General features: G+C 35.9%; 2 protein-coding genes across 2 annotated transcripts in view; one reads left to right on the forward strand and one right to left on the reverse strand.

Moving 5' to 3' along the window:
• Nucleotides 1-619: 619 nt before the first annotated feature.
• LOC107746215 (uncharacterized) lies at nt 620-4,450 on the forward strand. Its single transcript, XM_016560342.1, has 2 exons — nt 620-671; nt 3,147-4,450. Exons 1-2 carry the CDS (start codon nt 620-622, stop codon nt 3,746-3,748), a joined length of 654 nt encoding a protein of 217 aa, XP_016415828.1. The 3' UTR covers nt 3,749-4,450.
• A 9,053-nt stretch (nt 4,451-13,503) lies between these two features.
• Nucleotides 13,504-13,997, reverse strand: part of LOC107746224 (anthrax toxin receptor 1-like) — a 26,771-nt gene continuing 26,277 nt past the window's right edge. The window contains exon 18 of the mRNA XM_016560354.1: nt 13,504-13,725. Within this exon, the coding sequence (XP_016415840.1) occupies nt 13,504-13,725 (222 nt within the window). The remainder of the gene's footprint in view (nt 13,726-13,997) is intronic.

Consider the following 13,997-nt stretch of genomic DNA (forward strand, 5'->3'; position numbering starts at 1 on the left):
TCCTCAGAGTTGGAACCCAATTGGTCTCTGTAGCAAACACCCTCAGCCCAGTGTTAGAACAGTGATGGGTTCATGTGCACCTTCTATTTTTGTGAAAACCAATAAGCAAAGAAAGGGGTATTAAATAAACATGTAAATGTGAATGTAAATTGTGCCAGTGTTAATTATTTATCCGTGGAAACATTTTGCACTCTCAGCAGTCAAGCAAATCATGTAAATTAATGAATTTTAATTATAATATAATCCGAAATTATAAACCTTTTTTTTTAGTCTTTGGGAATGAAATGCATCTGACTGTTGGTAAACAAAGAAAAATGGAAAAAGAAAAAAATTAATTAATTAAAATTTTAAATTATTTTGTACCAATATTTATTAAGAAGAGTGTCAAACAAATGCACTTGATTAATTGAAAAATTCTTGTACAATTATTATTATTTATTTCTTTTACCAAAATTTAAAGTTTTATTTTTTAGTAACATTTTTAGAAAGGCCAGACATTTTTATCAACAACTTTGCGCGCATAATATTGGTGATACTCAAGCCTCTATTTCTTACTTTCTTACTACAGTCATAAATATCTAATCATATACTGAAGGTGTTTGGGTTTTTCTTCGTTATCATGGTACAACATTTTGCTGGAGGTCTGGCTGACACAGCCTTGTCTTCTCCAGGTAAGATTTCCTCGTCCATGTTGTAGCCGTTGTCTGTCTCATCTCTCTCTTCCTCCTTTGTCATTTGAACTTTCATTCTGAACACCGACTGGAAGTTCACTAAAAAAAAAAAAACTCTGCAACTTGGCACTATAAGACCGAGGTGGAAAAAGTAAATCATATTGATCTCCACCTGAGACCTAAATGTGTGTTTACTGATTTGAAATGATGATACGGTGCCCATTTGATAAATAGGCCAAGGATATTGCAAAATAGCATTTAGATGAAAGAAATGGACTCCTGGCAGACACAGAAGGCCAGGTGGCTCAAGTTAATCATTTTTGACGTCTGCAGAATCACAAAACAAGACAAAAGCATCGGCCTTTCGCCCTGTTTTAGGGCACATCCAACAACATTTCTTTAAAGGACGTCTAGGTACTTTTCTGGTTTTATAACTTAGTTCTACAGCATCCAGACCTGAATCAGCCCTCAAACCTTTCAAGTATTAATCTTATGTTTGTTGTTCTTATTATTTTCATTAATCTAAGTCATAAACCAACCGCCATTCTCTTTCAAACTAATTGTTTCACAAGCCAGTGCAGCCAAATTTGCCAGGATGCCTGTAGGAATTTGCCGTTTAGGAGACTTTATTATGTTTCATTCCATTAAAATCACATTGACTTTAAAGGAGCTCTTAAAGCAGGGAGTTCATGAATAAATTAGAGCTTCGGAGCAAAAGCAGCCTAATTTGGTATTGTGCTTCATGCCATGCGTTTTCCGCTGGCATTGTATAACACAAAAATAGCCTCCTTCAAAGGTGCGGTTATCTACACTTTTGAAGATTGTACAAGCCGTTTCTGCTGCTTCTATATGCAAATGACCACTTTTGTCGTTGGCTAACCTCTTTTCATGTGAAATGTGTAACATCCTGAATAGATGATAAACGTGGGCGGTCATGTTAATGTTCACATTGTTTGGACGTCTATAGATGTTTCTTTGAACGGTCTGGTTGGACTGGTGATGGAGGTTTTTGTAAAAAAAAAAAAAAAAATTTAATTTTTAACATTAAATGACTAATGCTATATTAAAAACCTGTTGATTGGTTAACAGCTCTCTTATTCTATATGGTGTAAATTGTAGTAAAGAACAAGTCCTCTTATAATTTAGTGAAAAAAACGTAAATTGACATTTGATGTTTTTTCATTGAACCAATTGTTCTTAGCTTTTTTCTTATTGTTTATGCACATTAGGGTTATGTTAGGTTATGTTACATCTTATGTTGGTAAATTAATGTTTATTGTATTATTTTAGTATTGTGTGTTACCATGGTGTTTTGTATTTTTGTGCATGATGTTGTGCACCTCCTTTGTGCTTGTGGAAAAGCTACTTGTGATGAACTTTGTTTCATCATGAGGCTTTCTCATTACCACCTGTTTTTTTTTTTTAAGGTGATTGTCAGTATATTACAAAGATAAAAACATTTTAGTAATTTGGTAGATTCAACGTTATTTCACTGTTTTTGGCATTTTTTATTTTATTTTGATAGGACAGTATAGCAGTGTCAGGAAGCGAAGTAGGAGAGAGAGAGGGGGGCGGAATCGGGAAAGGTCCACGAGCCGGGACTCGAACTCGGGACGCCCGGAGCGCAACGGCACTATATGTCGGCGCACTGCCCACTAGGCTATTGGCGCCGACTTCACTATTTTTAATGAGATATACTTAATTACTATAAATTTAGATTCTATCTGCAAGATTAAATGTTCCTAAAAACCTTTTAAATAGTAGTCGTTTTTATTATTTTTATTCATCTTTGTCATAAACCAACTGTCATTCTCTTTCAAAACAAAGCATTTCACCAACCAGTGCCTTTCCAGGATGCCTGTACTGTAGCTATTTATTTATTTATTTTTCTAATAGCGTAAGCGCTCTCCCCTTTATTTTGTTTTGTTTTTAAAAAGTCCCCCTGCAGTCACTAACTTTATCCCTTAAACTTCAATGACATATTTCAACACGAAAATAATGTCTTCATGTCCTCATGAACGAATTATAAAGGCTCGTCTACAAGTCCGTGCATCAGAATGGTAATGCATTTTATTCAGCACTCCCTACAGTGTCCTATAGACCTATAATGGTAATTGATATTATTGCCGTTTGGCTTGACTACTTTATCAAACAGCTAATAATGTGTTGTTAATGTCACCCAAACCATGTTCCCGTTTGCCATCTCAGACTGCTAATGATATGAAAAGTCCCACTGTGCAAATTGAGGGGATTGGTTACATGTATGTTACAGTAGGGAACAGGCTTTCAAACTGAATTTTTGAAACTGTCTTTGGTACACCGCAGTTTTAAGGAGAAAATGCTCAGCAGTGGTGTTGACTGATAAATTTGCACATGGTTTGTCTTTTAAGCATCAGATAGACAAGTAGACAACGTTAAAAAAACTTGACGACCTCAGGGAGTCTTTAATTAGTTTTAACTTATTCTCTTTTGCAGATGATCTGCCTAACGTCAACTGCTATGATTCTTCATCAGGAGCCAGTAACATCCAGAGCTCAGATGTTCCTGCAGAAGAAGATGGGGTTCTGCATGCGTGCTGTGGCTCAAAGCTTCTACTGCTGGACTCCAAACTCCTCAACACTACAGCTCTCAAACTCACGCCATCGTCCTCCCCAGACGTCTTCTCAAATGCCCCATTCCCTGGATGTGGACAAGACGGTAGGGACATCTTCACCGGTGCTCCATTTCCTCAACTTCAAGGAGCCCATCCACAGCCTGACGTCTTCCTCCAGGCCCCATTCTACAGAAGGAATGATCTGTCTGGACCGCAACATCTAACGAGGTGCACGAATGGCAATGAGCCCATTCTGCCCCATACACCCGTGCACAGTCAAATCCGGTTTCCTCATTGCGTCGAGGCTCCGATGCCCCAGCAACCCATTGCCGCCCACCGCGTGGTCTCCAGTGTGGGCCAGCAGGCGGCCGTGAGCTCAGTCCCCGTTGGGCCACTTCACTCCTGGACGGTAGGTGTTCGAGCAGTGATAGACCCCTTCCAGGCAGCCCCCTTCCAACCACGGGGCCCATTGGGAAAGCCTTAATGTTTGAGAATGTTGTGCCGTCCCAGTGCTGGTTATATCTGTGGTGGAAGCAAATCTAGCGTAGTCTATCATGAAACGACTACCTCAGTCCTCTTGACGCCATCTGGCGGCACCGCAGCACTTTAGCTCACCTTCACTACGATGTTCTTCCTCTGTGCATCGCTCCACCAGGCATGAAGAGAGCGATTTCATCTTTTGTTTGATATAATGGTCTATAATCTACGTATATTCATCCAATTTCTTTTTGCAATGGTTTATACATTATAAGCTTTTTTTATATCATACATAGTATTAAAAAAGTAAAATGTGAAAATGAAGGAAGTTTGTTGCGCTCGGTTTACTAGTTTACAGGGAGCAGCTGATGGAACTATTCAAAGGTTTTTAGGCTTTTTGAAGTACTAACTACCTTTCTGAGTCTCAAAGCTGGAAGAATTTCCAGAACCTGGTGACAGAATTGTTGAGGCCTTATGACAGGTAAAAATAGCTGGAGAATCACGTTTCTTTGCTGTTCTTGTTAAACCCAAGGTACTGTAGGCGTCCTGGAATGGACTGTAAGTAACTGACGGTCACATCCACACCATCTAATGCAGTGAACTCATTGAAGCACTTTTACGATCTGTAATTGTGGATATTGTAGTTTTGCTATTTATCTGCTGTATATTCACTGTGTATTACTTCTATGATAAATCATTTCTGTTAAAATGTCTCGTCTTCTGTTCCTTCATAATTTAATCATCCCTTTTTGAACACCTGCAGGACTTACAGGCTGAATATATATTATTAATAGGGGTTCAAGTGTGTAGCGCTGAAACCCTATTGTAATTTTTAAGATTTTCAAAGATCACCATTCTGACATAAAAGATCGGGCAGACCAAACCGTAAGGCGTAGAGACTTGAAACTTTGATGCATGGTAGTACCCACCCTGTCTGCAAAGTCACCAAAGCTTGCCCCGAAAGTATGCAGTCGCTCATAACTCCTAAACCTTCTATAGTCTTATATCATATGAATCCTTGGCTCAAGACAAACAAAACGCATGTGTCGGATTCGTTTGTCGCATGGCAACATTTTCGGGCATTTTAGATTTTGTGAAAAACCTACTTCTTTGAATTAGTCCTAGGTTTTTGCCCGATCAGACCCAAAGAAGTACGGAAAGATTCTCTTGAGAGTGAATATCAATAATTATCAAAGAAAAGTTGAGTTTTTGACTCCCCAAAGGCACGCCAAAATGTTCAAAAGAGTCGGGGCCACTTTTCCTAAAACGGCTATAACTTTTGAGCAGAGTGAGATATTTACACCAAACTTGATATGCATATACAAGACCTCAATCTGAGGTCACATGAGAAAAATCGTGGCGTTAGGGCACTGTGTGGCACTATAATAGGACAAAAACTTAAAAAAGGCTATAACTACACAACCATGTGTCTGATTGACTTGAAAATTGACTTGTCTGTGTCCAAAGTGCCACAGCTGTCTATGAGGACATTCGTGTATCTTGAAAAGACATGAATGTGATCGGGCAAAGAAGTTTGAGAACGGAGGCCGATCGGAACGAAACTCAGTGGGCCTGTTTGACTCACGGCCCTCATGGTCTGTGAGAAATTTGAAAGAAATCAGCCGGGGGCGAAGTCGCATTTTTCAATTGTGTAAACGATTGTATATTGAGCAATTTTTCACACATACAATATTCATATCACATTTTGTCAAAGTTTGCCACTTCATTTGTTCTGTGACACCAGATTTTACAATTATGCCAATAATAATTACAATTACAATAATTAAAATTTTTCATAGTTTTGATTGGAGTGAAACCTGAAAATGTTATAACAGAGACTTTGCAGTAAGCATTTTGTTACCTATCATTTATTTCAAATATCTATATATGTGTGTTTGCATGTGTGTAAGCATGCTAAGTGGGTATTAAGTATTATAGTTTAACCCTTTCATTCTTGTGTATATGTATGTAGCATGTTTTCCATCATGGATGTGTTCTATCTCCATAAAATAAAGGTCTTAAATTACTTGAACCCGGGGAATAACTGCTTGCAGCTATATTTTATTAGATTTTTTGTATTATATGATTTAAAAAAAATATTATATAGATTATTTTTTATATATTTAGTTTATGTAGTTTTATGTTATGTATAATGTTAATATTCTAATTTCACCAGAATAGTTTTTTTTTATTAATACTTCATTTTGCTAGTTTGTAGCTTGGGTGATCAACAACATCGAGAGAGCCACGTAAATAAAAAAAAAATTATTTTGTTCATCCTTCGCTGAACGAAGAAAAAAAAAATTATTTAAAAGCTTAAAGTAAGTCTCCACACAATGTTAATAGACCTTAAGAACTAAGGTTCACCTGAGGATTAAGTACCAGCAGCTCTTTTTATTAAACGTACTTGACATGAAAGCTATGATGAATGCTCATTTGATCTGTCATTAATGAATCACAGGACATATGGAGTATTGGCTTGAAACAACACTAAGCCATGAAGTAGCCCTGAGGTATTGAAATAACAGCCAATATGCTGCTGTTAACCAGCTCCAGCTAAAGTCTGCTGGCAGATTCCACTGCTGTTTAAGAGCTCAAGAACTTCTTAAGTTCTTGAAGTTGTGTGAAAGGGATTCTGAAACAGAATGGCAGCGTGAGCCGCCTACAGATTGATTTCATATATCTACACTGTAAAAAATGACCGTGAATTTAACGGTAAAAGACTGTAAAAATGCTACAGTAAAAGCTCACCTTAAATTGATCACTTTATTCTGTTCTTGGAAACACCAGAGAAAACAGAAACATCAAAAAGCCTAAGTTGCTTTTGATGCTAGAAGCCTTTAAACACGCACTCTCTGCATTTGAAGCAGAACAGCAGTGTATTCTCTGATTTATGTAAATCCATCAGTCTCCTCCAGTATATTTTTGTCCATAGTGCTTCTACAAATACCACACGGTGCAGGTAAGACAAGGATACAAGACAATAATCCCTTTATTTGACTCCCTTTTATAAATTCAGAAAAGAGGAGCGTCTTAAGTCTCCAAAAGTGCATCGAGGTTCTTCAAACTGCATGCAGTTTTCAGCCCTCTGTGAATACACACTTTCATTTGTAATGAAAAACTTTGACTTGCCTTGACCTAAGGTTGCATATAGACATTTGATTTTATGTACACTCACAGTTCAAAAAGGAAAATCTCTTTATTTTTCATCTATTATGTGACACGTGACACTTTTAATAGTTTCTCCGTTAATTTTGTGGCCAATTGTCCCTGTGTATATGCCTGCACATTTGGAGCAACACAAGCACAGAATGGAATTTCCACCCTTTGTATTCGCGTTTCAAAACCAGTGCTTTGTCTCCTGCTTCTATCTATCATGGTCTAATGACAAAAAGTAAAAGGTCATGGCAATTTGTTATAGTGGTGGTCCTGCAATAAACAAAAGCTGATCATCATTTATACTCTCTCTACAGTAATAATAATCAGTACAATAAAAAATGGTTTACAAGCTACAAATAAAACCTATATTTTAACATTTTCAAAAGATGTTAAGGTTGCTGTTGTTATTTTAGTATTATTTGTATACTATTTTAATATTTATTCATATTTTGAATGGACTTTTATTTTTATATTTCCAGGTTTCGTTATATTTTTAGTTTAAGTTTTAGAAATTGATGTGCTTTGTCATTTTTATGTTTGTGTTCTTTTTAATGCAGTATTTCTATTTTATTTCAATTTTGTTATTTGTTTTAGTAATTTTTTTATTTATTTGCCAAGGCATTTTTTAAATTAAGTTTTTCATCTAATAATCTTTAGTTTTATTTCAGCTTTATTTCAGTTCACAAAAAAGTTTTTAATATTTTATTTGTGTGTGTTTGTATACATTGTGTGTGTGTGTGTGTGTGTGTGTGTGTGTATATATATATATATACACACACACACACACACACACATGCTGCTACATATGTATTTTAGAGTTGTGTTGCTATGCGGTGTCTAAGGTGTTCTGAGTGTTTTTTAGCACGTTTGTTATGTTAGTGCCATTTAGCTTGTTTCTATATGTGCTGAGGTGTTCTGACTGATTTTTTTTTAGCATGTTTGGTATGTTACAATGTTTTTAGTGTTTATAGTGTTGCTATGTGGTTTCTAAGGTTTTCTGAGTGTTTTTAGTAGGGCCTATGTTTGTTATGCTAGTGTCATAAATAGTGTTTAACTCGTTTCTGTGTGTTTGCTAAGGTGTTGTAATTGATTTTTAGCATGTTGCTTTAGTGTTCTAATTTTAGCATGTGTGCTATGTTGACATTGGTGGTTTTTAGTGTGTTTCTATGTGGTTTTCTGAGTGTTTTTAGCATGTTTGCCATGTTTAAGTGGTATGAATAGTTTTAATTTGTTGCTAAGGTGTTAAGAATATTTTTGGTGTTACAATGTGGTTGGTAAGGTGTTCTGAGTATTTTAGCATGTTGCTGTGCAGTTGTTCAAAGTAGTTTTAGCATGTTGCTAAGGTGTTCAGAGTAGTTTTCGTCTTACTATTATGTGGATTTAACATGCTGCTATGCAGTTGCTAAGGTATTCGGAGTGATTTTTAGTATGTTGTTGAAGTGTTAAGATGCTTTGAGTTTCTTTTTTAGAGTTTATATGTGGTTTCTCAGGTGTCCTAAGTGTTTTTAGCATCTTTACTATGTTTTAGTTCTATCTTGTTTCGGTTTTTTTTTTTTTGTTTCTTTACTCTGCTGCTTGTATAATTGCAAAGCTGTTAAGTGCAGTTGTGTGTTACTATGTGGTTGCTAAGCTGTTGCTAAAATGTTCTTGAATGCAAACATCATCAGTGTAAATCAGTGGGGAAGCTGGAAGCAGCTCCTTGAGAATCCCTTTATTCTGATGTTATGGCTGATTTGAGATGTATTACAAACCTTTCAATGTTTACCGCCTTTTCAGGAGGGTGAATGTGACCAGGAATCAATTACAGCGGTTACAACCGGACCAACCGTGAAGTCATTCTGACAGGTCAGTCTGCCACACTTCAGTGCGATTGAATCTTTTATCCCTCTCTTAGGCATTTACTACACTTGGCTCTTGAGAGCGGAGAGCTGATGTCATCAGCCACAGGACTGTGGGTCTGTCTGCCACTGAGAGGATTGTGTTACATAAAACAAATCAACAAACGTGGCCACAAAGCCTTTGTGACGGGGACAATAGGTATTAATAGAGCCAGAAACCACTGCCACGTTAAGGGCTGCATTATTGAACAGCCTGAAGCCCGGGCCGCTGTGATGCTGGAAAGAATGAATGTATTTAAAATATTAAGAATGAGAAGTGAATTCCACATTTATAATGTATTGTCTATGCTATTATACTTTTGTAATTGTTCCTATTTTCACTGGCAATACTGTGTTGGTCACTTAATATTAACTCAAAGTTTAATGAGTGGGTAGATGACATGAAGAGGCCTGTGTTTAGCTGCATTGTAAACAGACGCACGCTATTATCCTACATAAAGCTCCCAGTCGATGTGAAGTTCAGGGGATTTTGTCCACAGAATGATAAGAACACACATTATTTTATTATTTTCACACACAGTATTTTGCAGCTTGCGCTGCAAGCCATGCTCGTTTTCTCTTGTCAGCTTTATCATAGAATGCAAGGCATTATTGCATTATGTACAGTATGGGTGTATGTGCAGCATTTACTTGCTTATAAGATAAAAAGTCTATGTAAACATATGTGCCTGTAACTAGCTGCTGAAAATTCAGCTTTGCCATCACAGGATTACATTACCTTTTAAAATGCATGAAAACGGAAAAGTTATTTTAAATTGTAATAATATTTCACTGTATTACTGTTTTTACTGTATTGTTTATCAAATTAATGCAACTTTGAGTATAAGAATAAGAAAAGGTAAAAAAAAATTAAAATCTTAACAAACCCAAACTTTTGAACAGTAGTGTACACGGTGCTTTTCCAACCCTATAATTTTCTGCAATTATTGCCATAACCTTTATGACATTAACTAGCAGAAAATTGCAGAAGCTGTCTAGAACAATAACTAAATAGCTATTTCGCTATTCATTACCTTTAAGTGACATCAGCCGAAGAACAGAGTAGTTTGAACCCTGTTGACCTGGAACATGTATAAAGTCAGGGTTCTTTTTAATTTAATGATGGGTTTATGTTCAGCACAGGGGCCCCCTGAGAGTTAAAGCCCCAGGGCCTCTGATTGTGAGGTTATGAGGAGATAGAGGAATTTCACAATGTACGAAAAACTGGATAAATTAAAGTCTTCATCAATCAACAATTTAAAAAAAGTGGATATACAAAATATATATATATATAAAAAAAATAAAAATTCAAGATATACAAAAAAGGATACATTAAAGTCTTCATACAATCAATTGATTAATTTATCCAGTTTTCCACATAAATATTAAGCAGCACAACTGTTTTCAGCATGGATAATAATCAGAAATGTTTCTTGAGCAGCAAATATAATGATTTCTGAAGGATCATGTGACACTGAAGATTGGGGTAATGCTGATGAAAATTCAGCTTTGTCATCACAGGAATATATTACATTTTTAAATAAATTACAGTTCTTCTAAATTGTAACATTACCTCACAACATTAATATGTATTTTTGATCAAGTAAATGCAGCACAAGGGATTTGATCATAAAAAATAAAATAAAATAAAATCTTACCAAACTCTTTTGAACAGTGGCGTATTTCAATGGTAATGCTAATTTGGCTATTTATTAACTATAATCAAAAGTTGGTTACAATAGATACAAAAATCATGTCTTCACAGTAAAACACATAAAATCTCCTATACAGGCTATATATATATAAAAAAAACGTTACTCTTAAAATACTAACTTTTCATAATTATTTATTCTTTTATCAGTTGAATACTTAAAGACATGAGATCAAGCATTAAAAAAAGACTTGAAAATGTCTTTCTTTGTCTGCATCAGCTAACGGCAGTGGTATTTCATAGCAGAGGTGTGCTATAAAATGTTCAATAAAAACAGTTAGAATTTCATTATGCCGTAAAGGTACCAAAAGCCAGAAAAAGAGAACAAAGAGCTTAGTTTTTTTATTCTTCATGGAAAAGAAGTTAGATTAGCAGTCGAATGACACCTTACTTTTTTTGACAATAGAGGGTCTCAAGCAGGGGTGTCCTGTACACCAGTGTCGACGGCATATTAGTCACATTAGCCGAGGAAGAAAGTATTTTGAACATGTATGAAGTTAATAGGGTTCATTTTATTTTAATGATGGCTTTATGTTCTGAATGTGTGTGCTTGCAGCACAGGGGCCCCCTAAGAGTCGTGGCCCAATGGTTAGAGTCGGACTTGTAACACAGGTCGCGGGTTCGAGTCTCGGTACCGGCAGGGATTGTAGGTGGGGGGAGTGAATAACCAGCGCTCTCTTCCACCTTTAATACCACGACTGAGATGAGACCCTTGAGCAAGGCACCGAACCCCCAACTGCTCCCTCGCCGCCGCATGGGTTAAATGCTTGGAAGGGTTAAATGCAGAGCACAAATTCCGAGTATGGGACACCATACTTGACCACACTTCACTATTTCCTTTATCATAATTGTGGTACTCACCAAAATCCATTGAAAGCATGCTATTGTGCTGTTAGCCCACATAAAAAATGCTGACGCAGAAATATGAATTCCAACATTGAATTGAAGCGTGTAAAAACATGCTCTTCGTTAAAAAGGAATAGCCTGACACGCTCAGAACATCTGTAACAGCTCAAGCACAAGCTTTCAACCCAGCATGAAAAAAAACAAACAAAAAAACAATGTTCAAGGTAAAATGAAGAAACAGAATAGATCAAACTAAAAATCACAGAACTGCCATATGCTTAAATGAATAGTTTATAGAATTATTACAAATTCTGTGGTAATTTACTCAATATCATGCCATTTCAAACCTGAATGATTTTCTCTAACAGAATACACTGGAAAATATATGAAATGTCTTCAAAACATTTGGTGTTCTACAGAAGAAACAGAGTCAGTTGGGTTTGGAGTGACATGTTTTCATTTTTGAACGAACTATCCCTTTAAATGCATCACTTGCAAACAACACAACAAAAGACATTTTAAATTAAAAACATAAAGCACCTCATGAATTTTTACCCACGAATACTGATCTACTCTTAGCACAGCTGTTTGGAAAGCATCCATATGTACAAAACAAAAGCCTGCATCATTCCACAAACATTCAACTAGATCGTAACACTGAAACATCAACCGCGTTCATTTTTCAGGTCAGTCACACAATTTTCTTTGGAATAATCAACTTGGTAGTTGATATGTATCAACTTGTGTTTTTAAAGCAAGACACCAGGTGAACTATGTGTCATTTATTTTGTACAATGTGAAAGTCTCTTCAAATATGAACACAAATCTTATTTTACTCAAATCCAAAACCGCTTTTCTGAATTCCCACTGGAAATTCCCTGGGGAATTTATGGACATGCTAATTCCCTTCTGGGTTTTAGGACTACAGACTGAATTAACTCTTTGATTAGTTTTGTCATTGTTTCCTTCCATTCATGCAGTCACTTGAATCCTGCCGTTTTATCCTGTTTTCCTGATATATTCAAAAGGCATTAAAGCTGAACCTGATCTCAAGTACAACAGGACCTATAATACAGATGCTTCTCGTTCAACCTTTTCTAATGTATCTGCAAAGCTAGGTTAAGATGCTAATAATGATACAATGTCAATAATTTACAGTAATTTTGTACTAACACTGGAGCCAGTAGGCATTAAAATGTGGCTACTTTTTAGCATAGAATAACTGTCAACAGACAGCTGAAGTGTCGAATATTAAAACGCATTAGTCTTCAATTATTTAACGGTCCATCGTCAATTTCCACACTGAAAAAATAAACTATTTATTTGAAATGTATATAAAATAGCATTATGTAATTGCATTACACAGTCTAAACATAATACAAAATAATAAACTTAATGCGAAGCATATTTGCCAGTCATACATAAATGAAACCGGTAATATTCACTTTTTTTTAATTATGGCATCAATTATTATTTTTGCATCTTTTTGATGTGATTTTAAACAATCACAAATAATTCAAAATGCATTTATTCAGTTTCAGCACAATCAGCACAAATCTTTTAATTTCAGAAACAATTCAATTTATTCATTTAAAACAAAAAAATTTAAATATGGCTAGCTGTGGAACAAACAATATTCAAGTAATTAATACATTTAAATATATAAACCTTGTTATTGTGTAAACACATTCAGTTTATTAGTACTATTACAGAAATACTACCTGTTTTTGCATGACTGACAAATATGCCTCACATTAAGTTTATTTATATGTTCATGTGAACTGGGCAATCCAAATGAATGGAAATTTCATATGCAAGTCAAATACATAAATGTAAAATTTAAGTTTAAATAATTCAAAAATGTAAATGTTTATCATTTTTATCTCTTTCTGGTTCTTTTGCTCTGACTCTCTTTGATGTTCTGTTAATTTAAAACCACATTTCACAAAGAACATGTCAAGGTTATATTGAAAGTCAACAAACCTCTCATTATTATTACCCATCAATTGTGTAATAATACAGTCGCTGCCACGTTAAATCCCATCTTCAGCCATTGTCATTTGTAATAATCATGTTGCTCCTTTCTAATGCCTGGAAAATGCAGCACTGAATTTTTGCACTGGCATAACCAGCAGTTTTTTTTTTTGTGTACAAATCTCTTGGACCTACTCAGTCCTGGTAGCACTGCGGTTCCTCAGGGCCTGGGTGTGGTGGTGGACGAGAAGGGGGCGGGGCTCGTCCGGGCGGAGCCGCCTGAGGGGGCGGAGGCAAGGTGCTGGGTGACGAGGGTGGTAGGAAGCTTGTGCTGTAGATGTGGCTCGAGGGGTTGTTGTAAAGCGGGTATCGAGGGGGCGGGCAGGATCTCACACGGGTAAATTTCATACAGCGACCCTAGAGAGTCAAATTTAAAATGAATACATTTTATATAAGAAAACAAAAATAAAGTATTCAAGAAGTCATATTATACTTTTTATTGAGAGTAATTGGTAAAACAATGTTTTGGGATTTTTTTTTCAGGACACAGAATTAAGCCATGTTTTCTAAGTGTGCCAAGTTTCTGAATACCTTAAAGGAGTCATATGATGCTGCTAAAAAGAACATTATTTTGTGTATTTGGTGTAATGAAATGTGTTCATGCGGTTTAAAGTTAAAAAAACATTATT

The sequence above is a fragment of the Sinocyclocheilus rhinocerous genome, unplaced genomic scaffold (genome assembly GCF_001515625.1).
Source record: "Sinocyclocheilus rhinocerous isolate Xijiao unplaced genomic scaffold, SAMN03320098_v1.1 scaffold4545, whole genome shotgun sequence".
Lineage (NCBI taxonomy): Eukaryota > Metazoa > Chordata > Actinopteri > Cypriniformes > Cyprinidae > Sinocyclocheilus > Sinocyclocheilus rhinocerous.

Coding starts and splice junctions, on each gene's coding strand:
- LOC107746215 (XM_016560342.1), top strand. CDS start 620: ATGGTACAACATTTTGCTGGAGGTCTGGCTGACACAGCCTTGTCTTCT. Junction 672..3,146: donor CACAGCCTTGTCTTCTCCAG/GTAAGATTTCCT, acceptor TCTCTTTTGCAG/ATGATCTGCCTAACGTCAAC.